Here is a 25,387-nt window from a genome sequence, read left to right as displayed (position 1 = left end):
TGCACAGAGTGTGAGTGTGTTGGTGGAGAGAGGACATCGTTGATGGAGGGTGAGTGAGCACACAAACACATGCATTGGAGTGTGAGGGAGGGGAGTCAGGAGGGAAAAGGGGAATGAGGAGGATGGAGTTAGGGTTCCATTACAAAGCCCCAGAGTCATAAAACCATCCTCCTCTGGAATTGGTCCCATTCCCTACCCCTGGATGGGGGTGAACATTGAGTTGCCTGTCTTCTCCCCATAAACTTCGACGCCTTTAGGAATCCAGTACTGGTCAGTCTCTGATTATGTAAACACTGAGATCCGGCCTCTGAGCGGTCCATGGCAATGAATTCCACAGCTCCCTCATGTCTCCCTCCCTGCAGTGAAGTTGCTGGAGTTTCAGCAGGTGGGATGACTGAGTAAATCGCTGCGCTCTCTCAGGACAGAAGTGTGGCCTCTACTTATTGTGAACTCGCTGGAGCCTCTCAGGGTGGGTTAACTGAATGAAACTCTCCCCACACTCTGAACAGGTGTACAGCTGCTTCCGTTGCGTGAACTGTCTGACCTTTCAGTTGCTCAGGTAACTGAATGAATCTTTTCCCACACTAGGAGCAGGAGAACGACTTCTCCCCAGTTTGAACGCACTGGTGTTTCTGCAAATCGGATGTCTGGATGAGTCTTTTTGCAAACAAGGATCAGGTGAACAGCCTGTGTGAGTCTGCTCTCTGGAATTTTGTCTCACCTTTACAATCTGAGACTGAGTCGGGAAAAGATACCGGTGCTGTGGAAGACTTCCTGCTTGGTTCCTTTGCTCAATAAGGCGACTCCGTCTGAACTTAATGACGACAGACTAATTGCCCTCACATCTCCTGTGATGAAGGTGATGGAGAGGCTGGTCCTGACTTACCCTGGACGCTCTGGAGATTGCCTACCAACCTCATGAGGGTGTGGATACATAATCTATCTGTTGCAGCGAGCTCACTCCCATTGGCATTGTGAGAATCGTTTTTTTTTAATTTCGCTAGTGCCTTCAATACAATCCAGTCACGTCTTCAGTGCAACAACCTGCAAAGGATGGGCGTAGACAAACTCACTGACTCCTGGATTACTGCCTTCCTGACAGACAGACCCCAGTTTGCACTGCCGGTGGTTCTCTGCCGGAAGTGGTGATGAGTGGTACTGGAGACCCACAAAGAACTGTCCTGTCCACGTTTCTGTTCACACTATTATCTCACCTCCCCCCACATTCTTACTACCTCCCTTCCTTTCCAGTCCTGAAGAAGGGTCTCGGTCTGAAAAGCCGACTGTTCTCTCCTCTCCATAGTTGCTGCCGGCCCCTCTGATTTTCCTCCAGCATTTCCCGTCTGTTGCTTTGGATTTCCGCATCTGCAGATTTTCTCCTGTTTGTTCACATGCGCATGCGCGGAGGTCGGAGGACATCCCGAATATCGCGCATGCGCTCAGTTGACGAGGGGGCTCACAAGGACCGGCCGCAGGTAGGAGGGTCTCCGGGCGGGAATTAATCTCCGGCGTCTGAAACGCGATTGAAGGGCTATTACTGTGAGCTCCTGCCGGACTGGTCCTGCATCCCAGGACAGCCCCGGTCGGTTCCCTCTTTCTCAGCCCCACGATCCGTACCCGGGCCCCCGGGAGTTTTCAGCTGATGAGCGCAGGAACCGCCGCCATCTCTGCAGCGCATGCGCATCGTAGATCTTTCGGTGGCGGACTGACAGCTTTCTCGTTCGTGGGGCCTTCTGGGTAAAGAGGCAGCCATGCGTGACTCTGCCAGCGTTGTCCCGGTGCAGTCGGAGGAAATGTGAGCGAATTTATCTCTCAAACACTGTCGAGGCCCAGCTGTATACATGCAAGGATTAGAAACTCGGAACAAAAATATATTTCCGAGTTAATCTTGGATGAAAAGTCTACCAGTAAAGTCGAATCAGTAAAAATGTCATTTAGTGCTGTATGGCAAAAAAAAATCCTTCCGTCAGATTTAGTTCTCTCTCCGTAAAGAAGGATTCAAAACAGCTTTGTCCTCGATGCCAACTGAGTTATGACTTTCACATCACAAAAGTGCCACACTCCAATGAGAATAACTACTTTCATGTCATTGCCATTGCCATCAATGGGTTCATCACTGTCAATCAGCTGGGGGGAGGGAATCCAAGGAATCAGAAAATCTCCAGGATCAGACATGTAGTAACAAGTGCTCTTTGCAGTGTTGTGGGACATGACCAGAACTGAAATGCATCTGCAGTCTCTTCTGCCTCTCCTTTCAGAATTTGTCCCTTTCAGTCCTGCCTCAGACTGAACCAGGCTTTTCTCTCCGGCTTCATTTCTGATTCTGCTTATGCTTTAGCCCACCATGCCTACGGGTCGCCAACAGCAGCTCGCCAGAGACCCCAATCCAGGGCCCGGGTTGATCGGCCCTGTCGCTTCTTTTTTCAGCACATGACTTCAGTCGTCTTCCAGGGGATGGTCCTTCTGAACCCAGGGATGGGGCCTTTGGAGATTCATTTGACGTTTCTGTCACACAGGGTTTTTACGGGATGGGGTTGCTAGTCTCATGCCTGACCCTTCTCCTTTCGTATCCGGGCTTAGGCAGTCTATGGCTGAGTTTTCATTCTGCTCTGACCTGCTTAATCTGTTTCTGATCCCTCACTGATCTGGAAATTACCACAATTCCTTCCCACAGAGAGCAACATAAATGTTCACTTCCTGAGACTGCAGCGCGCGTAGTGGACAATCGCGGTACTGCAGGGGATCAGCAGCTCCCCGAAAGTGAAAGCATTCTGAATCAGGAAGTGCTGGGAGTTAACATGGCTTCGAAAGGACCGGTCAAGAGTTGGACCGAGGAGGTAATTTGTCCCATCTGCCTGGATTTCTTCACCGATCCGGTTACACTGGAGTGTGGTCACAACTTCTGTCGCTCTTGTATCACACGGTGTTGGGAAAGGGAGGAGAGAAACTCCTGCCCGGAATGTAGAGAAGTGTTTGCTGACCGCACCCTCAGGGTGAATCGGGCCTTAGCAAATCTGGCTGAAAAAGCTCGAAATCTAAACCTGAATCCGAAAGGGAAGGAAAGTAAACGTCACTGCGAGGAACATGAGGAAGAACTGAAGTTGTTCTGTGAAACGGACAAGACACTGATCTGTGTGATCTGTGCCGTGGCGGAGGAACACAGAGAGCACCGCCTCAAGCCGATTAAAGAAGCTGTTAAAATCTACACGGTAAAACTAACATTAATTTAATACTTAACGCATTTCCTTTGTCCTACGTACCATCACACATTGCCATCTCCAACGGGATTCTAGCAACTCTCCATCCAACAGCCCACGTCCACACCCCGGAACTCTCCGCTCTCTATACAGATCATGCTCTACGTACTGTATCGCCCTGATCCACTCGCTCCTCCCCACTGATCTCCCTCCTGGCATTGACACTTGCAAGCAGGACAAGTGGTACACCTGACTCCTAACCTCCTCCCTCGTCACCATTCAGGGCTGCAAACAGCCCAGTTCCTCCCGTTTCTTCCATGGTCGATTGTCCTCTCGTATTAGATTCCTACTTCTCCAGCCCTTTACCTCTCCCACCTGTCTCCTCTCAGCTTCTCACTTCATCACCCTCCCCCAAGTTCCCCCTCACGTTGTCTCACCCGTCACCTGTCAGCTGGTTCTCATCCCCAACCTTTTTATTCTGGCTTCTGTCCCATTCCTTCCCAGTCCTAATGAAGGGTCTCATCCCAAAACACCGACTGTTTATTTCCCCTGAATAGATGCTGCCTGACTCACTGAGTTCCTCCGGCATTTTGTGTGATAATCGGGTTTGATCACCTGTTTCTTTTGATGCATCTTTGTTTCTATTTCCTTCACTCTCTGACTTCCAGGATCAGCTAAAATCTTCCTTAGACTCTCTCACAAAAACGAAATCAGACTTCCAGGAAAAGGAGCAGCAACAGAAAGAGAAAATCTCCGGTGTTCGGGTGAGGCTTCCTGGGCGGAATTTCTGATATTACTGTCGAGTTTTGCTCCATTTAATGCAGAATAGCAGAGTATCGTAGCTCCAGTGACCTGGGTTCGATCCTGACCTCTGCTACTGTCTGTGTGGAGTTTGCATGCTCCCCCTGTGACCACAAGAGATTCCAACACATCTCAAGGACATGCCGGATGAATGGCTAATTACCGTTAACCCCGTAAAGGTGTGTGAATCAGATGGGAGTTTCTGGGTCAATAAGTGAGAATAGGATTCAGGAAAACGTGAGGGAATGGTGTTGATGGGAATGCACTCAGAAGTAGAATGGACTCTAACAGACTGAACTTAATGACAAAAGGAAACAAAACACAGCAATGCAGAATATTAATCTTCACCTTTCATTCGACAGGAACAGTCACACAGCGTTCAGTCCCACATCACATCCCAGTTTGCTGAACTGCGCCGGATTATCACTGAGAAAGAGCAGAGCTTACTCAGGGATCTCAGGGAAGAAGAGAAGAGGATTCTCAATCTAATGGAGAAAAATCTTCGGGAGATTCAAGAGAATATAAGGATTATTCAGGAGGAAATCCCTAAGTTAAAGGAACAGATGGATCAAAAAGACAGTGTGATGTTTCTCAAGGTGAGGAATTATATTTTAATTTTTTTCTGTCAAAGGACACTAAATGAACAGTGGTATATTTGAAATAAACACAGCACAGCGGCCAATTCTAACAAATCAATTGTCGCTCTGGTGACCTCACACAGAAGGCAGTGAAGGCCAAGTCTCTGGATGCTTTCAAGAGAGAGTTAGATAGAGCTCTTATAGATAGCCGGGTCAAGGGATATGGGGAGAGGGCAGATACGTGGTACTGATTGTGAGTGTGTCTGGTGCGGTGGGTGCGAGGATCTCTCTCTCAGTCAGTGAGAACAAAGAATATGACCCACACTTCAGACTTATCCTCCATATCCGGTTTCCATCAGATTACAGAAACTTTCACTGTCTCTGCTTTTTCGGATATGTTTTACATGGGATTGTGTAACATTCTCCGTCATAAGCAGGCCATTCGGTCCAGCTTCTATCAATTTCCCCTCTGTCACAATCCTCCTGCCACCTGCTCACCGTATCTAGAAACAGTGCCCCGAACTCCCTGGTCCCTCACATGTTTATCCAGCCTCCCCATTACATTCAATCTCTGCTGTTCCATTTCAGCCACTCCTGTGGCACTGAGTTCCACATCCTCTTCACTACATTTCTTGTGGAATTTGTTAAAATCCATCTGGAATTACATCTCCCCACAAGTCTCCCTATAAATAGAGATACTTCCTCCACCCGCACACAATCACATACATCACTGATCTTAAATTCCTCCATCCTATCACACTGACGTCATATCCAGATGAAAATGCACAGCCTGTCCTGTCTTCCCTGTAAGTTTCATCCTCTCAGTAATGGTCTGACATTCAGAAACTTTCCCTGTAAGTTACCCCGTGGTTCTGTATTGTCCGTGTGTGTGAGTGATTGCGGGAGTGGGAATTTTCAACATCTTGTAATGATTTGGATGAAATTCAGGACGTGGACAGTAAGTCCAAGTCTAATCAGATTTGTTTTTAATTTATTTCAGGAGGAAGCTCATCGGAACAGGAGGTAGGACAGGCTCTTTACTCAAACCCTGTATGGATTTGTAAAATAGTTCGGAATAGCAATTTATAAACAGCAGTTTAATATTTACAGGATTAATGACGATGTCCAGGAATTGGCAGTGACAGATGAGACCCTACCGGTTGAAAAATTCGATCACCTCTATTTGTTGAACACAGTGCTGAGAGAAACACTTGATGCTATTAATCGAGGTAAAACTTACAAAGATTCATTTCTCCTTGTTTATGAAGCTCAATTTAGTTCCAATTTGACGCAAAGATTGTCTGTAATACTGGGCTGAAGGGGAACTAAAGTTTATTGCACATCAACCCCACCAACTGGGAGGCATCACTGTCACATAGTCAGCGGGAGATGTCAGACCCCTGAACACACCAGCACAGGGTCACAATACAACCAATACACGGGACTGGCAGATGAACCACTGTGTCCTGATCCCAGGCAAACGCACTAACACACCAGGACATGAGTTTGGATCTACCAGAGGAACTGGGAATTTAATACTGACTTGATGATATTGTAGGGAATAAAAGCAGGTGTCAGTGTGGTGACAGGGATTGTCAGGAAAATACACAAGTCCTGCGTGCCCTGTGAGTGCAGACTCTGACTGACACAGGTCTTCCCCCTTCTGGAACCACAACTCTCACTGTTGTTAGAGGCAGAAGAGGGGAGTGGTCGTGATCGGGGACTGAATCGTCAGGGGAACAGGCAGGAGAATCTATTGATGTGAACGGGACACCTGAATGGTATGTTGCCTCCTGGGTGCCAGGGTCAGGGATGCCTCGAATTGTGTCCACAGCATTTTACAGAGGGAGGGAAAAGAGCCAGATATCTTGGTAAATTTGTGACAATGACATTGGAAGTAAAAGCAAAGAGGTCCTGAAAATAGAATTTGGAGAGCTTGGTAGAAAGCTCAGAAGCAGCACCCCCAGGGTTGTAATTTCTGGATTGCTGCCTGTGCCACGTGCTGGTGAGGGTAGAAACAGGATAATTTGACAGATAAACATGGCTGAGAAGATGGTGCTGGGGACAGGGATTCAGGTTCTTGGATCATCGGGATCTGTTCTGGTGGAGGAATGACCTGCTCAAAAGGGACGGGTCGCACCTCGACCCGAGGGAGAACAATATTCTCACAGAGAAGTTTGATAGAGCTGTTGGGGAGGGTCTGAACTAATTTGGCGGGGGGGGCGGTGTGGGAATGAGAGTGAAGGGACTCTGGATAGGACTGATGATAAAAATGCAAAGATAGCGTGCAGTCAGACTGTCAGATAGAGCGGACAGATGAGAGGAGAAAATTGCAGCCAGCAGGGTGAGTATCAGTGCATTAGGGATGCAGAATTAAAAAGGGTAGCAGATACAGTACACAAAGTGTTATATCTCAATGCATGGAGTATGAGAAATAAGGTGGATGATCTTGTTGCACTATTACAGATTGCCAGGTATGATGTTGTGGCCATCACGGAATCGTGGCTGAAGGATGGTTGTAGTTGGGATCTGAATGCCCAAGGTTACAGAATGTATCGGTGGTATAGGAAGGTCGGGTGAGGGGGTGCTGTGGCTCTACTGGTAAATCAGCAGCTAGATGTGACATAGGATTGGAAGATGTTGAATCTTGTGGGTTGAGGTAAGGAACTGCAAAAGTAAAAATGACACTGACACCAGTCATATACAGGCCTCCCAACAGTCAGTGGGTTGAGGCCCACAGATTACAACTGGAAATAGAAAAGGCTGATGAAAAGGACAATGTTATGATAATCATGGGAGATTTCAACATACAGGTCAATTGGGAAAATCAGGTTGGTAAAGGATCTCAAGAGAGTGAGTTTGTTGAATGCAATGTGATGGCTTTCTAGAGCAGTTTGTCGTTGAGCCTACTCGGGGAACAGCTCTACTGGATTGGGTGTTATGCATTGAACCAGTGGTGAGTAGTTAAAAGAAACCTTAGGAAGCAGTGCTCACAACATGACTGAGTTCAACTTGATATTTGATAAGGAGAAATTAAAGTCTGCCATTGTAGAACTTCAGAGAAGTGAAAGAAATGACAGTGGTCTGAGAGAGGAGTTGGCCAAAGCAAGTTGGAAGGAGATGCTGGCAGGGATGAGAGCAGAGCAGAAATGGTGTCAGTTTCTGGGAAAATGAGAAAGGTGAAAGATAGATGTATTCCAAAAATAAATAAATACTCAAATGGCAAAATAGTAAAACCGTGGCTGACAAGGGAAGACAAGTTAATGTAAAGGCAAAAGAGAGGGCATACAACAAAACAAAAATTAGTAGGAAGATCGAGGATTGGGAAGCTTTTAAATGTCTACAGAGAGGAACTGAAAGAATAATTGGGATGAAAAAAATAAACAAGAAATTGAATTGACTTTATTACTTACATCCTTCATATACATGAGGATTAAAAATCTTTACGGTACATCTCCGTCTAAATGTGCAATTTATAGTAATTAATGATGAATAATATGTCCAACAGGCTGATTAATATAACATAGAAATTCAGTTATGTCCACATGAGTTAATCAGTCTGATGGCCTGGTTGAAGAAGCTGTCCCGGAGCCTGTTGCTCCTGGCTTTTAATCTGTGGTACCATATCCCGGATGGTAGCAACTGGTACAGTTTGTGGTTGGGGTGACTCTGGTCTTGAAAAATCCTTCAGGCCCTTTTTATACACCTGTCTTTGTAAAACAAGTTAGCAAACAATACCAAATTGTTTTTCAAGTATTGTAAAAAAATAAAACAGAGATGAGAGTGGATATAGGACCGCTAGAAAATGAGGCCGGATATATAATAACACAGAATAAAGAGATGGCAGATAAACCAAATATTTTGCACCAGTCTTCACCGTGGAAGACACTCGCACTGTGCCCGGTGTTGAATGGTGCGAGGGAAGAGAAGTGAGTGCAGTTACTGTTACAAAGGAGAAGGTGGAGGACACTCGCACTGTGCCCGGTGTTGAAGAGTGCGAGGGAAGAGAAGTGAGTGCAGTTACTGTTACAAAGGAGAAGGTGGAGGACACTCGCACTGTGCCCGGTGTTGAAGAGTGCGAGGGCAGAGAAGTGAGTGCAGTTACTGTTACAAGGGAGAAGGTGCTCAAAAAGCTGAAAGCCCTAAAGGTACATAAGTCACCCGGACCAGATGAACTGCACCCTAGTGTTCTGAAAGAGGTTGCAGTAGACATTGTGGAGGCATTTCAAATGATCTTTCAAAAATCACTGGACCCTGGCATGGTGCCAGAGGACTGGAAAATGGCAAATGTCACTTAACCCTTTAAGTAAGGAGGAAGGCAACAGAAAGGAAATTATTGACCTGTTAGCCTCACCTCTGTGGTTGGGAAGAAATTGGATTCAGTTGTTAAGTATGAGGTTATGGAATACTTGGTGACACTGGACAAGACAGGGCAAGTCAGCATGGCTTCGTTAAGGGAATATCCTGCCTGACAAACCTGTTGGGATTCTTTGAGGAGATTACAAGCAGGATAGATAAAGGGGATGCAGTGGATGTTGTATATTTGGAATCTCAGAGGGCCTTTGACAAGGTGCCACACATGAAGGTAGTAACCAGGTTAAGAGGCCAGGGTATTACAGAAAAGTTACAGGCATGGTTAGAACATTGGCTGATTGGCAGGAAACAGCGAATGAGAGTAAAGGGATCCTTTTCTGGTTGGCTGCCAGTGACTCATGTTCCACAGGGGTCAGCATTAGGACACCTTCATTTTATGCTGTATATCAGGATCTCGCTGATGGAATAGACCATAAGATATAGGAGCAGAAATAGGCCATTTGGCCCATCGAGTCTGCTCCACCATTCAGTCATGGGCTGATCCAATTATTCCAGTCATCCCCACTCCGCTGCTTTCACCCCATACACTTTGATGCCCTGGCTAATCAAGAACCTATCTATCTCTGCCTTAAATATGACTTGGCCTTAACAGCCACTTGTGGCAAAAAATTCCACAGATTTTCCACAACTAACGAAAGTAATTTCTCCACATCTCAGTTCTAAAAGGACGTCCTTCAATCATGAACTCATACCCTCTTGTCCTAGAGTAGATGGCTTTGTTTCCAAGTTTGCAGATAATACGAAGGTTGGTGGAGGGGCAGGTAGTGTTAACTTACAAGGTTAACTTGCAGGTAGAGTCAGTGGTGAGGAAGGCAAATTCAACGTCAGCATTCAATTCAAGGGGTTTAGATAGCATTCAATTCAAGAGCAGGGATGTGATGCTGACGCTTTATAAGGCACTGGTGAAGCCTCACCTTGAGTATTGGGAACAATTTTGGGCTCCTCATCTAAGATAAGATGTGCTGGCATTGCAGAGTGTTCATTTCATAAGGATCATTCCAGGAATGGAAGGGTTATCATACGAGGAACGTTTGATAGCTCTGTGTCTATACTCGCTGGAATTTAGAAAGATGAGGGGGGATCTCATTGAAAACTTTTGAATGATCAAAGTCCTAGACAGAGTAGATGTGGAAAGGATGTTTCCCATGCTGGTGGAGTTTAGGACAAGAGGGCACAGCCTCAAGATAGAGGGGGATCTATTTAAAACAGATGCGGTGAAATTTGAACCAGCGGCTGGTGAATTTGTGGAACCTGTTGGGTGTATTCAAGGCAGAGCTTGACAGGTTCTAGATTGGACACAGCATCAAAGGTTACGGGGAGAATACCAGGGAGTGGGGCTGAGGAGGGAAAGATAGGATCAGCCATGATTGAATGGTGGAGCAGACTCGATAGGCAAATGGCCTAATTCTGCTCCTATGTCTTCTGGTGATCAGATCACTACACTGAAGCATTGAGAGAATGAGCTCGGACACACCAACAAGCATTGACATGGGTCAAGATTTCATCTCGGGAGAAGCACACACAGCATAACCGGCCTGGCAAAGCTCCCTCACACACATACACAGGAAGAACTGGCAGATTGTAGTCAAAGTCTCAGCAATGTACGTTGTTATTTCCCTCAGTAACCTGGAAACCAATCTCTTCAGAGACAGTCATTTATTCATTTAAACAACTTAATCAAGTGTGACACACGGCCACAGAAATAGGCACAAACTCCCATTTAGGATTGAAATCTGCCGTCCTTACCCAGTCTGTCTGTTCTGTGGCACTGAGCTGCCCTCTGACGTGACGTCACATCAACACTTCACAGACAGACTCCGGGGTGAGATTCCTCAGGAGGATGATCTGGGAGGGTTTGATGGATGTTGAACCCACGGCCCACTTCATCAATCTGCAAGACTAAGATGTCTTCTTGAGCATGTCCCATTTGTGTGTGTTTGCCCCCCCCCATCCCTCTAACCATTTCCCATCTGTGTACCTGCCCAAATTTATTTTAAAATATTTTATCTTTACCTGTTTCTTCAGCGTTTGAGGGCAAATTCCATTTACCAACCTCCCTCTCTATGAAAATGTTACCCGATAGACCACTCAGAAAAACTTCCCGTCTCACTTTCAATCTGAGGCCTCTGGTTCTGTACGCCCATTTCTTGGAAAAAGAAACGTTATTTAAGCTCCTTATGAATTATTTCCCTCGATAAGGGGTCATTCCTGAACATCCTACACTACAGCTGAATAGCCCAAGCTTATCCGCATCTGCTTTTAACCCAAGCCCCCAGTCCTTGTAACATCCTCCTGAAGCCTCCTGTCCAGTGTAATGACATCCTCCCCGTATTCGGGAACCGGAAATGCAGACAATGCTCCAAGTGTGGCCTATCATCGACATCAAAGGCCTTGCTGAATTTCATGTTGACAGTGTGGAATAGGCGATGAATACAGGACTGAAGGTGTTTTTTTAGATTGGTACAAGAAGGGCGGCGTGGGAGCTAAATTCTGAAGGAAGGCAGTTTTTTAAAAGACTTTGCGTACAAGAACGGCGAGACTGCGCAGGACAGCGCAGAGAGTTTAGAAAGATGACGACCCTATACAGCGGGAAGCGGAGTGGGTGGCAGCAGAGTGTAGGGCTTTGGCTCAACGGGCTTAGGCGGTAACGGGAAGAGCCGAGAGCGAGGCATCGACTCTTTTTTTCCCCTTGGCAAATCGGCCCGGATGGACGGGGGAACAGGAGGGCACATTAGCTAACGGTTTAAAAAGTTTGTGTGCTTGGCGAAGTAAGTGGGTGAGTAGACCTATGGTTCTTTGTTTCATTCCTGTAGAATTAGGTAGCATGTCTGCAGGGTTAGTGCTTTGTTCAGGGTGTCAGATGTGGGAATCCTGGGAGACCTCCAGCCTCCCTGATAGCCACATCTGCACCAGGTGAACCGAGATTCAGCTCCTCGGAGACCGTGTTAGGGATCTGGAGCTGCAGCTTGATGACCTACTGCTTATTAGAGAAAATGAAGAGGTGATAGACAGGAGCTACAGGGAGGTAGTCATCCCTAGGCTACAGGGGTCAGAAAACTGGGTGACTGTCAGGAGAGGGAAGGGAAATGCCCGGATAGTGGAGAGCACCCCTGTGGCTGCCCCCCTCAGCAACAAGTATATCGTTTCGGATGCTGTTGAGGGGGATGACCTGACAGGGGACGGCCACGGTGACCGGGTCTCTGGCACTGAGCCTGGCGCTGTTGTGCAGGAGGGAAGGAGGGAGAAGAGGAATGCGGTAGTCATAGGGGATTCCATAGTCAGGGGAACAGACAGGTGATTCTGTGAGCCTGGTAGAGATACCCGCATGGTGTGCTGCCTCCCAGGTGCCAGGGTACGGGATGTCTCGAATCGGGTCCAGAATATTCTGAAGGGAGAGGGCGAGCAGCCAGCTGTCTTGGTACATGTTGGTACCAATGACATAGAGAGGAAATGGGAGGAGGTCCTGAAGAGAGATTTCCGGGAGTTAGGAAGGAAGCTGAGAAGCAGGACCTCCAGGGTAGTAATCTCAGGATTGCTACCCGTGCCACGTGCTAGCGAGGGCAAGAATAGTAGGATCAGGCAGATGAATGCGTGGCTGAGAGACTGGTGCAGGCGGCAGGGCTTCAGATTCTTGGATCATTGGTATCTCTTCTGGGGGAAGTATTACCTGTTCAAAAAGGACGGGTTACACCTGAACCATAGCGGGAATGTTTAATAGAGCTGTTAGTGAGGGGTTAAACTGATTTGGCAGCCGGATGGTAAACCGGAATGATAGAGTGGAGGATGGGGAAAACAGAAATAAATCTAAGATAGATAGATAGATACTTTATTCATCCCCATGGGGAAATTCAACATTTTTTCCAATGTCCCATACACTTATTGTAGCAAAACTAATTACATACAATACTTAACTCAGTAAAAATATGATATGCATCTAAAATCACTCTCTCAAAAAGCATTAATAATAGCTTTTAAAAAGTTCTTAAGTAGTTTACTTAAATACATTGAGTCCTAACCCCGGCACTTTAACATATCTTACTCCTGCCGGTTGAATTGTAAAGCCGAATGGGATTGGGGAGTATTGATCTCTTCATCCTGTCTGAGGAGCATTGCATCAATAGCAACCTGTCGCTGAAACTGCTTCTCTGTCTCTGGATGGTGCTATGTAGAGGATGTTCAGAGTTATCCATAATTGACCATAGCCTACTCAGCGCCCTTCGCTCTGCTACCGATGTTATGTCAGCGGCGCTCCTGTGCTGCTGACCACCGTGTCAGACCTACAGTCTCCCAACCACACATACTGAGGTCTATCTGTCAAGTAGTCCACTATCCAATCCACCATGTGAGAGTCTACTCCCATCTCCGTTAGTTTATGCCTTAAGATCTTGGGCTGGATGGTGTTAAAGGCACTAGAGAAGTCCAGGAATGTGAGCAGTGAGGATAGTGAGCAGTAAAGATGTCAGGAAGGACAGGCAGGTGATGGGGCAAATTTGCAGCCACTGGGATGAGTGCAATCAATGCAAAAAGTATCAAATACTGGACTTAAGGTGTTATACTTAAATACACACAGCATAAGGAATAAGGTGGATGATCTTGTCGTACAGCTACAGATTGGCAGGTATAATTTTGTGGCCATCACTGAGACGTGGCTAAAGGATGCATGTCTCTGGGAGCTGAACGTCCAAGGATACACGGTGTATCGGAAGGATAGGCAGGTAGGCAGAGGGGGTGGCGTGGCTTTATTGGTAAGAAATGATATTAAATCATTAGAAAGAGGTGACATAGGATTGGAAGAATCTTTATGGGTTGAGCTAAGAAATGTGCAACACAGATATATTCCAAAAAAGAAGAAATTTTCGAATGGAAAAAGGATGCGACCGTGGCTGACAAGAGAAGTCAAAGCCAAAGTAAAAGCAAAGGAGAGGGCATTCAAGGAAGCAAAAATTAGTGGGAAGACAGAGGATTGGGAAGTTTTTAAAAGCTTACAAAAGGAAACTAAGAAGGCCATTAAGAGGGAAAAGATGAACTATAAAAGGAAGCTAGCAAATAATATCAAAGAACATACTAAAAGCTTTTTCAAGTATATAAAGAATAAAAAAACGGGCGAGAGTGGATACAGGACAGATAGAAAATGATGCTGGAGAAATTGTAATGGGAGATGAGATGGCTGAGGAACTGAACGAGTATTTGCATCAGTCCTCACTGAGGAAGATATCAGCAGTATACCGGACACTCAAGGGTGTCAGGGAAGAGAAGTGTGCGCAGTAACAATTACGACAGAGAAAGTACTCAGGAAGCTGAATAGTCTAAGGGTAGATAAATCTCCAGGACCAGATGGAATGCACCGTTGTGTTTTGAAGGAAGTAGCTGTGGAGATTGCAGAGGCATTAGCAATGATCTTTCAAAAGTCACTAGATTCTGGCATGGTTCCGGAGGAGTGGAAGATAGCAAATGCCTCTATGGTATTTTAAAAGGGGGCATGGAAGCAAAAAGTGAATTATAGACCTGTTAGCTTGAGAAATGGTTGGGAAGTTTCTGGAGTCAATTGTCAAGGGTGAGGTTACAGAGTACCTGGAGGCATATGACAAGATAGGCCAAACTCAGCATGGTTTCCTTAAATGAAAATCCTGCCTGACAAACCCATTGAAAGTTTTTGAGGTAATTACAAGTAGGCTAGACAAGGGAGATGCAGTGGATGTTGTGTATTTAGATTTTCAGAAGGCCTTTGACAAGGTGCCACACATGAGGCTACTAAACAAGATAAGAGCCCATGGAATTACAGGAAAGTTACATATGTAGATAGAGCATTGGCTGATTGGCAGGAAACAGAGAGTGGGAATAAAGGATCCCATTCTGGTTGACTGCCAATTACCAGTGGTGTTCCACAGGGGTCCGTGTTGGGGCCGCTTCTTTTTACGTTGTATATCAATGATTTGGATTATGGAATAGATGATTTTGTGTCTAAGTTTGCTGATGATACAAAGATAAGTGGAGGGGACGGTAGTGCTGAGGAAACAGAGAGTCTGCAGAGAGACTTGGATAGATTGGGAGAATGGTCAAAGAAGTGGCAAATGAAATACAATGTTGAAAAGTGTATGGTCATGCACGTTGGTAGAAGAAATAAATGGGCAGACTATTATTTAAATGGAGAGAGAATTCAAAGTTCTGAGATGCAATGGGACTTGGGAGTGCTCGTGCAGGATACCCTTAAGGTTAACCTCCAGGGTGAGTCGGTGGTGAAGAAGGCGAATGCAATGTTGGCATTCATTTCCAGAGGAATAGAGTATAGGAGCAGGGATGTGATGTTGAGGCTCTATAAGGCACTGGTAAGACCTCACTTGGAATACTGTGTGCAGTTTTGGGCTCCTTATTTAAGAAAGGATGTTCTGACATTTGAGAGGGTTCAGAGAAGATTCACTGGAATGATTCCGGGAATGAGAGGGTTAACATGTGAGGAACATTTGACCGCTCTTGGACTGTACTCCGTGGAGTTGAGAAGAATGAGGGGGAACCTCACAGAAACATGTTGAATGTTAAAAGGCATGGACAGAGTGGATGTGGCAAAGTTGTTTCCTATGGTGGGGGAGTCTAGTAGGAGAGAGCATGACTTAAGGATTGAAGGGCGCCCATTCAGAACAGAGATGCAAAGAAATCTTTTTAGCCAGAGGGTGGTGAATCTGTGAATTTCTTGCGGCAGTGGAGGCCAGGTCATTGGGTGTATTTAAGACAGAGATTGATAGGTATGTGAGTAGCCAGGGCATCAAAGGTCATGGTGAGAAGGTGGGGGAATGGGAATAAATGGGAGAATGGATCAGCTCATGATAAAATGGTGGAGCAGATTCGAAGGGCCGAATGGCCGGCTTCTGCTGCTTTGTCTTATGGTCTTATTTGAATGTAGCAGTATACGTAATAAGGATCTTGTAGCACAGGTAGTGTTTAACAGGTAGAAACTTTGGCAGGTACGATTTTGGTCGAAGGAATAAAGGCATAGACAATTCTGTAAACAGGGCGAAATTCAAAAATCAGAGGTGCAAAGGGACATGGGTGTCCTTGTGCAAGATTCCCTGAAGGTTAACTTGCAGTTTGTGTCAGTGGTAAGATTGGCAATCTCTTTTCTTTTTAAATCTTTTTATTAATTTTTTAAACAAACATAAATGAAACATGAATACAAAGTGTTTGAGAGCACATAATTAATAGTTTAAGTAGACATTCAAATATATAATAATCAGTATATATAGCCTCCCAAACTCAAAGAATTTATGAACAAAAGAGACAAAAAAAAACAACCCCAAAAAAAGAGAAAGAAAAAAAAAACTAACCAACATGGGCCATTGCATAATGTTAAGTACATACAGTAGTGACAATAACTCCGAACCTCCATCCAAATAATTAAGGATAATCAAAGTGAGGTTTAGGAAAAGACCATTTAACTCATATGAAAATGTTGAATAAATGGTCTCCAAGTTTCTTCAAATTTGACTGAAGGATCAAAAACAACACTTCTAATTTTTTCTAAACTCAAACAAAAGATAGTTTGAGAGAACCACTGAAATATAGTTGGAGGATTAATTTCTTTCCAGTTCAATAAAATAGATCTAGCAATTAATGTAACAAACGCAATCATTCGTCGAGATGAAGAGGATAAACGACTATTATCCACCATTGGTAAACCAAAAATTGCAGTAAAAGGATGCGGTTGGAAATTGATATTCAGAACTCTTGAAATAATACTGAAAATATCTTTCCAGTAATTTTGTAGACAAGGGGGCAAGACCAAAACATATGGGTCAATGAAGCAACATCAGAATGATATCTGTCACAGGTTGGATTAACATAAGAGTAAAATCTAGCAAGTTTATTCTTAGACATATGAGCTCTATGTACAACCTTAAATTGTATTAGGGCATGTTTAGCACAAATAGAGGACAAATTGACTAATAGTAAATTTTTCTCCCACTGTTCAGCGGATGTAAGACAATGAAGTTCTTCTTCCCATTCCTTCTTAATTTTTTCTGATGCTTCTGGCTGTATTTTCATGATCATATTATAAATAATAGCTACTAAACCCTTTTGGCAAGGGTTCAGAGCTAAAATTCTTTCGGTAATGTCCAATGGACATAATTTCGGAAAAGACTGTAACTCATTATACAAAAAATTTCTAACTTGCAAATATCTAAAAAAATGGGTTTTAGGTAAATTATATTTATTAGATAGCTGTTCAAAGGACATAACACTATCATCTAAAAACAAATCATGAAAACATGTTATACCTTTTGTTTTCCATAATAGAAAAGCTTGATCCATAAAAGAGTGCCGAAAAGAATAGTTAGATATTATAGGGCATGATAAAATAAACTTATTCAAACCAAAATATTGACGAAATTGAAACCAAATTCGCAATGCATATTTGACTATAGGATTTGTTATTTATTCAATTTAGATAAATAAAAAGGAAGCGAAGATCCTAAGATTGAAAACAATGAAAAGTCTTGTACAGATTTACATTCCAAATTTACCCATTGTGGGCAAGCTGCTATAGTCAATTCTTGTGTCCAAAATATTAAATATCGTATATTAACTGCCCAATAGTAAAATCTCAAGTTTGGCAAGGCCAAACCACCCTCCTTCTTAGGCTTCTGTAAATATTTTTTACCTGGTCTAGGATTTTTATTCTGCCATAGATAAGAAGATATTTTAGAGTCAATAATATCAACAAAAGATTTAGGAATAAAAATTGGCAATGCTTGAAATAGATATAGGAATTTGGGTAATACCATCATCTTAATAGCATTAATTCCACCAACCAATGACAAAGATAACGGAGACCACCTGATAGCAAGTTGCTTAACTTGGTCAATTAAGGGTAAAAAGTTAACTTTAATTAAATCTTTCTGTTTTTTAGTAATTTTGATGCCTAAATAAGTAAAATAATCTATAACCATTTTAAATGGTAAATGTTTATAAATTGGAACTTGCATATTTAATGGAAATAATTCACCCTTATTAAAATTCAATTTATAACCAAACAGGTTACTAAACTGAGTAAGCAAAGACGAAATAGCAGGAATAGATCTTTCAGGGTCGGATATGTATATTAACAAATTATCAGCATATAATAATAACTTATACGTCCCCTCCCCATGAGTAATACCCAAAATATTAGGTGATTCACGAATGGCTATAGCCAAAGGTTCCAAAGCGATGTCAAATAATAAAGGACTTAAAGGACAGCCTTGCCTTGTACCTCGAAATAACTGAAAAAAAGATCTTTGATTATTGGTAAAAACCGAAGCCAAGGGTTTATAGTATATTAACTTAATCCATGATATAAATTTTGAACTAAAATTAAAATGCTGCATCGTATTGAATAAATATGGCCATTCAACTCTATCAAATGCTTTTTCAGCATCTAAAGAAATGACACATTCTGGTATTTTGGATGAAGGGGTATAAATAATGTTAATTAATTTTCTAATGTTAAAAGATGAATAACGATTTTTAATAAATCCAGTCTGATCTTCAGAAATGATTCGAGGTAGTATATTTTCTAATCTAGTAGCCAAAATTTTACTAAAAATCTTAAAATCTGTATTCAGCAAGGATGTAGGCCGATAGGATGCACATTCAATAGGGTCTTTATCTTTTTTAAGGATTAAAGAAATAGAAGCTTCATAAATAGATTGTGGCAATTTACCTATAATTAACGCATCTTTAAAAATTTTACAAAGCCAAGGAGAAAGTATAGAAGAAAAAGATTTTAAAAATTCTGCAGAATAACCATCTGGACCAGAAGCTTTACCGGAATTCATTGAAAAAAATAGCCTTTTTTATTTCAGTTTCCGTGATAGGTGTATCTAAGAATACACTATCCTCTACTGTTAATTTTGGAATATTCAATTTCCTTAAAAATTCATCTATTATAGAAGAATCCTCAGCAAATTCTGACTGATATAAGGGATTATAAAAATCTTGAAAGGCTTTATTTATCTCTTTATGGTCGATCGTCAGAGTGCCATCTTGTTTACGAATCCTAGTAATCTGTCGTTTAATCGAAGCAGTTTTCAATTGATTAGCCAATAATTTACCAGACTTATCTCCATATACATAAAATTGGGTTCTAGATTTAATTAACTCATTTTCAATCGAAGAGGATAATAACAAGCTATGCTCCATTTGAAGTTCCACTCTTTCTTTATAAAGTTTTTTGCTGGGAGTCACTGAATAAATCTTATCAATTGCTTTGATTTTGTCAACCAATGTTAATATTTTAGAATTAGTTCATTTCCTAACTCCAGCAGAATATGAAATAATCTGTCCACGAATAAATGCTTTAAAAGTGTCCCATAAAATTCCACTAGAAATCTCTGTTGTAGAATTTGTTGAGAAAAACAAATCAATTTGTTGTTTAATAAAATTAACAAAGTCTAAGTCCTGCAATAAAATAGAGTTGAACCTCCAAGATTTAGTATTAATAGATGAATCCATTGTCTTAATAGATAACTTCAAAGGTGCATGATCAGAAATGGTAATAGAGTCATATTTACAATCTATAACATCTGTAAGTAAACAGTGATCAAAGAAAAAGTAATCAATTCTTGAATAATTATGATAAACATGAGAAAAGTAAGAAAACTCTTTGTCATTGGGGTGTAAAAAACGCCAAATTTCGCAAATTGCTGAATCAGTCATAAAGGAGTTGATAAGAGAGGCCAATTTATTCGGAAGAACTTGTGTGGACTTGGATCTGTCCATTGAAGGGTTTAAACAACAGTTAAAATCCCCACCCATTATCAGTCTATACTGATTCAAATTGGGAAAGGATGAAAATAGACACTTAAAAAATTCAGGACAATCAGTATTTGGAACATAAACATTAACTAAAACTACTTTTTGATTAAAAAGTAGACCAGTAATGAGCAAAAATCTACCTTGTGGGTCTGAAATTGTTTCATGATGTATAAAGGAGGTTGAAGAATCTATAAAAATAGAAACACCTCTTACTTTGGTTTGAGAATTTCAGTGATATTGTTGGGCTTTCCAAAACCTAAAAAAGCATTGACTATCCACCTTCCTTAAATGAGTCTCTTGTACAAAGATAGCATTAGCATTCATTCTATGGAATACTTTGAATATTTTTTTCCATTTGATCAGATGATTTAAACCATTAGTATTCCAAGAAACAAAATTAATAGCCTTATCCATATTGACAATATTTATTACAATTAACACATAAGGTTGAAAAAAAGATGAACTCATGAATCCAGAAGAGGAAAGTAAGTTCAAGGAGGAACCGGAAGTCACGACACTGCAACCATTTTTGTAGTTTCATATAAGCCTATGAAGTAAAACTAAGCACAAAGCAAGTCAAAAGAAAAGAAAAAAGAAAAATCCCCCTCCCTCCACCCTCAAAACCCCAGGAAAAAAGCCAAAAAGAGGCAAGCAAGCAATCTAACACTAAAATTACCCCCATGTCTCAAGACGGCAACTCAAACAAAAAAAAGTTGAATAATAGATACAAACCACCCATATTCTAAGAAAGGGTGGGTATAACAAAAATTAAAATATAAAGTTAGTATTATATATATAAAACAAAAGGATTTAAAAAAAATTAAAATGATAAAACCCATAAATGAATAATACTGAATTAGTGTTTTAAAAGAAAGTTTAAAACTTATTCAAATTCATCAAAACGGATATGACGTTCCAAGCACTAAAGCCTTTCGGGAAGAAGAAACGACATTTTATTTTTTTAAAATATCTTAATATTTAAACGTTAAAATATATAAAAAAAGTGTATACAAATTTAAAAGAAAACCCTAATAAATTACTTTCAAAACTAACAGATTAATAATATGAAAAAATAATAAATTCAAAATAAACCAAAAACGAACTTTTACCATGTATAAAAATACGTGTAAGACATGCATTAAAAAAAACATCATTTTATAGAAGATCCAAATCTATAGACTAATTATTACATTAGTCAACCCAATAAAATGTTATTCTTCCAGAAATTTTTGAGCATCCGCTGGAGATTTGAACAACCGATAAGTTCCGTCTTCGAGAGAAACTCTCAAATGTGCTGGAAATAACAGCGCTTGCTTGTAGCCTTTCTGATGAATTTCCCTCATAACCGATTTAAAAGCCATTCTTGCCCTTAGAACTTCGGGACTGTAATCTTCCAGAATACGGAATTTAAAATCTTGAAGGCTGATCATACCCTTTTTCCGTGCAGCCCGAATCAAACGCTCTTTGGTGTGAGGGTAATGGATCCGGAGAATTACTTGTCGTGGTTTCAAACTTGAATCTGAATGAAAACGAGAAATGCGATGTGCACGGTCGATTGTTGGAGGAGAATCCAGTACTTCTGAGCCAAAGACATCCATTAAAAATTTGGAGGAAAATAACAGTGAGATCGCCATTCTCAAATTTTTCCGGAATCCCAATTAACTGAAGATTTTGTCTTCGAGAGCGGTTTTCAAGATCAGTAATTTTAAATTTATAACGATCCATCTGTAGAGAAGTCGAAGTTTGCTGTTGCTGCAAAGTTTCAATTATACGATCTCTCTGGCGAGCGGCTTCTTCAAGAACTAAAATACTTGCTTGTTGTTTTTGTGACTCCAGTGTAAGTGCTTGAAGTTGTACGTCAAATGTCTTTAAAATTTCATCAAACATAGAAAGCTTTGCGGTTAATTTACTCTCCAGTTTTCCAAGTCTGTCATCCATAAGATTCGCAATTGCTTCTAAAGTTAACGGTTCTTTCGTCTGTTTCGATTCCTTTGCTTTAGACATTTCAGCGAGTTGAAGATGTTTCAAACAGTTGAAAAAAATTTCATATGTTTAAACCCCTTTAGAATAGGTATAAAAAGATCAATTAGGGGGTGATTGTAGGTTAAAAAAAAGTAAAAGGTTTGGAGCACAGCCTAAAACCGCTTCACTACATAAGCGCCATCTTGCGACCCAGATTGGCAAACTCAATGTTTGCTTTCATTTCGACAGGATTAGAATACAAGAGCAAGGATGTAATTCTGAGGTTTTATAAGGCATCGGTCAGACCACACGGAGTAATGTGAGCAGTTTTGGGTCCCTTCTATCGGAAAACATGTACTGGCATTTGAGGGGGTCCAGAAGATTCACAAGAATGATTCCGGGAATGAAAGAGTTAACATATGAGGAGCGTTTGATGGTTCTGGGCCTGTACTCACCGGAGTTTAGAAGAATGGCTGATTTATTATCCCTCTCAACCCTATTCTCCAGCCTCCTCCCCATAACTTTTGAGACTCTGACTAATCAAGAAGTTTACTTATTAACTTGTGCTTTAAAAATCAAACAGGAGAAAATCTGCAGATGCTGGTAATCCAAGCTACACAGGTCCTGATGAAGGATCTCGCCAGATCTCTCTGACACCTGCCTGGAGAGAGTTGATGTTGGGAGGATGTGGGTGGGTCGAGAACGGTAAGCACAGCCTCTGACTATAGGGATGTCCATTTAGGACAGAGATGAGGAGGAATTCCTTTATCCACAGGATAGTGAATCTGCCACAAGCAGCTGTGGAGGCCAAATAATTGAGTATATTTAAAGCAGAGTAACACACACAAATTGTTGGGGGAACAGCAGGCCGAGAAGTTTCTATGGAAAAGAGTAAACAGTCGACGGTTCAGACTGAAACACTTCATCAAGACCTGTGTTGCTTAAGGGTTCCTGCAAATTCATCCCCTGTACTAATGAGGGGCTGCGAGGGATGGGGTTGTGGGAAAGGGGACAAAGTCATCCTCATCTGCCATCTTTGCCCCCTCCAGCTTCTCATTACGTCTACACACACAGTTCGCCCACAGGCTTTCCACCCCTCCCCCTCCTGGTTCAATCTTCCATTCATCTCTCCCCTACTGGTTCCCATTATCACATCCTTTACTGTCACAAACCATCACACTCCCCCACTTCACACTCACAAATGAATGTGAACATTGTATGACGGGCCTGTTCCTCTGCTGTACTGCTCTATGTTCTCTGTTCCCTGTTCGAAGAATGAGAGCAGATCTCTTGGAAACACAAAATACTTTCAGGGGTCAACAGGCAGGAGTGAGAGAGGGTGGTTCCCCTGTCCAGTGGAAAACCATTGGGGAGACATTAGTTGTCCATCCGCTTTCGTCGCGTCAGGTGCAGGAGTAGGCCGTTCGGCCTTTCTAGCCAGCACCGCCATTCACTGTGATCATCGCTGATCATACACAATCAGTACCCCGTTCCTGCCTCTCCCCACATCCCTTGACCTCGCTATCTATTAGAGTTCTATCTAACTCTCTCTTGAATGCATCCAGAGACTTGGCCTCCACTGCCTTCTGGGGCAGAGCATTCCACATATCCACCACTCTCTGGGTGAAAAGGTTTTTCCGCATCTCTTTTCTAAATGGCCTACCCTTTATTCTTAAACTGTGGCCTCAAGTTCTGGACTCACCCATCAGCGGGAACATGCTTCCTGCCTCCAGCGTGTCCAATCCCTTAATAATCTTATCTGTTCCATTCAGATCCCCTCTCATCCTTCTAAATTCCAGTGTATACAAGCACAGTCGCTCCAATATTTCAACATATGACAGTCCCGCCATTCCGGGAATTAACCTTGTGAACCTACGCTGCACTCCCTCAATAGCAAGAATGTCCTTCCTCAAATCTGGAGTGGTCTCACCAGGGCCCTGTACAGCTGCAGAAGGACCTCGACCTCTACCGTGGGAAACCACGGGAAAGGTTCGTGTCGGCCACTCGACCGCACCTGAGGCCCCGCGGCCTTTCCCTCGGTCCCCGGGGCCGCGCTGCCCGAGTCTCCCCCCGATCCCCGGGGCCGCACTGCCCAAGTCTCCCCACGATCCCCGGGGCCGCGCTGCCCGAGTCTCCCCCCGATCCCCGGGGCCGCGCTGCCCGAGTCTCCCTCCGATCCCCGGGGCCGCGCTGCCCGAGTCTCCCTCCGATCCCCGGGTCCGCGCTGTCCGAGTCTCCCCCCTATCCCCGGGGACTCTCTAATTCTCTGCTTCTCCCCCCAGTCTCTGTCACCCTGGATGTGGAAACGGCGAGTCCGTGTCTCGAGGTGTCTGAGGATCGGAAGAGTATGAGATGGACCGAGACCTGGAGGAATCTCCCTGACACCGGGAAGAGATTCACACACTGGGCTTCTGTGCTGGCAGCAGAGGGATTCACATCGGGAAGACATTACTGGGAGGTGGAGGTGACGGGGAATCGGGACTGGTTTTTGGGAGTCGCCATAGAGTCTGTGGAGAGGAAGAGAGGGGTCAGTCTGAGTCCGGAGACCGGATTCTGGGTCATCAGGCGGTATTATGAAGTGTTACATCGGGATTGTGACGTGTTTGGTGGTCCCCCCTGGCCCGAGTCCCGTCTCGCTGCCGGTCCCATCCCCGGGAGGGTGGGAGTTTATCTCAGCTACGAGTCCGGGACAGTTTCATTTTACAACGCGGAGACCAAGTCCCATCTCCACACCTTCACTGGGAATAAATTCACGGGGAAACTTTATCCTTTCTTCGCGACCTGGGATGTGAACCAGTGGCTGAGAATCTGCTCCGGTTCCGCTCCGGGTCTGTAAACGGGTCGGGTCCCGGCACCGGCGTCAGGAGTAAAGTCCCTGTAAATATAAATGTGCGGAGAGTGCAGCTAAATACGTGGCTAAGGAGATGGTGCAGGAGGGAGGGCTTCATGTTTCTGGACAATTGGGCTTTGTTCCCGGGAAGATGGGACCTGTTTCGACGGGACGGTTTGCCCCTGAACTGGAGGGGGACTAACATCGTGCGGGAAGGTTTGCCAGTGCTGCTCCGGAGGGGGGGAGGGGGGGGTTGGGGTGGCAGTGGTTAAACTCGATTTGCAGAGGAAGGGGAACATTAGGTTGTAAATTAATTTTCAGAACTTTAGAAATTCCAGAAGATTTCCAAAAAGATTTTAATGAAGAACATGACCAGAATATATGTGAAAAAGTGGCTACTTCAGTTTTATACCTATTGCAATAATTGTCTATTTTAGGAAATATTTTGAATAGTCTCTCCTTTGTTAAATAGTAACAGTGAACAATTTTAAATTGAATTAAACAGTGATTGGCACATATCGAAGAAGAATTGACCATCTTCATTAACAAAGGTCATATTAAGTTCTCTCTCCCAATTTGTTTAATTTTTAGTGATTAAGGGGATCTGTTTTCTTTTTGCAGATTTATTTTGTGATAGTCGATTGATAACTTCTGAAGGGTTAATTAGCAAATAGTCTCTCTCATACACACTTTCTGCAATATCTTCAGGTTAGACATTTTTTACAAAAATAATTAAGTTTCCATATATGCAAGAATCTGATTTGTTGGATACTATTTTGAATAATAATCCTTCAGTAAGAGGTTCCATTGGTAGAATTTATAATTTATTTTTAATACATTAATACAACAAGATAACC

At 43.0% G+C, this 25,387-nt stretch overlaps 1 protein-coding gene across 1 annotated transcript; it reads left to right on the top strand.

The window, feature by feature from the left end:
- The first annotated feature begins 3,353 nt into the window (after positions 1–3,353).
- Positions 3,354–24,755, top strand: LOC140723658 (zinc-binding protein A33-like). Its single transcript, XM_073038225.1, has 6 exons — positions 3,354–3,362; positions 3,866–3,961; positions 4,361–4,594; positions 5,577–5,599; positions 5,687–5,805; positions 23,983–24,755. The coding sequence occupies exons 1-6, from the start codon at positions 3,354–3,356 to the stop codon at positions 24,534–24,536; spliced, it is 1,035 nt and encodes a 344-aa protein (XP_072894326.1). The 3' UTR covers positions 24,537–24,755.
- Positions 24,756–25,387: the final 632 nt, after the last annotated feature.

This window comes from Hemitrygon akajei, unplaced genomic scaffold (assembly GCF_048418815.1).
Source record: "Hemitrygon akajei unplaced genomic scaffold, sHemAka1.3 Scf000123, whole genome shotgun sequence".
Lineage (NCBI taxonomy): Eukaryota > Metazoa > Chordata > Chondrichthyes > Myliobatiformes > Dasyatidae > Hemitrygon > Hemitrygon akajei.
The sequence above is the reverse complement of the archived record's forward strand: the minus strand, read 5'-3'. Positions and strand labels throughout refer to the sequence as shown.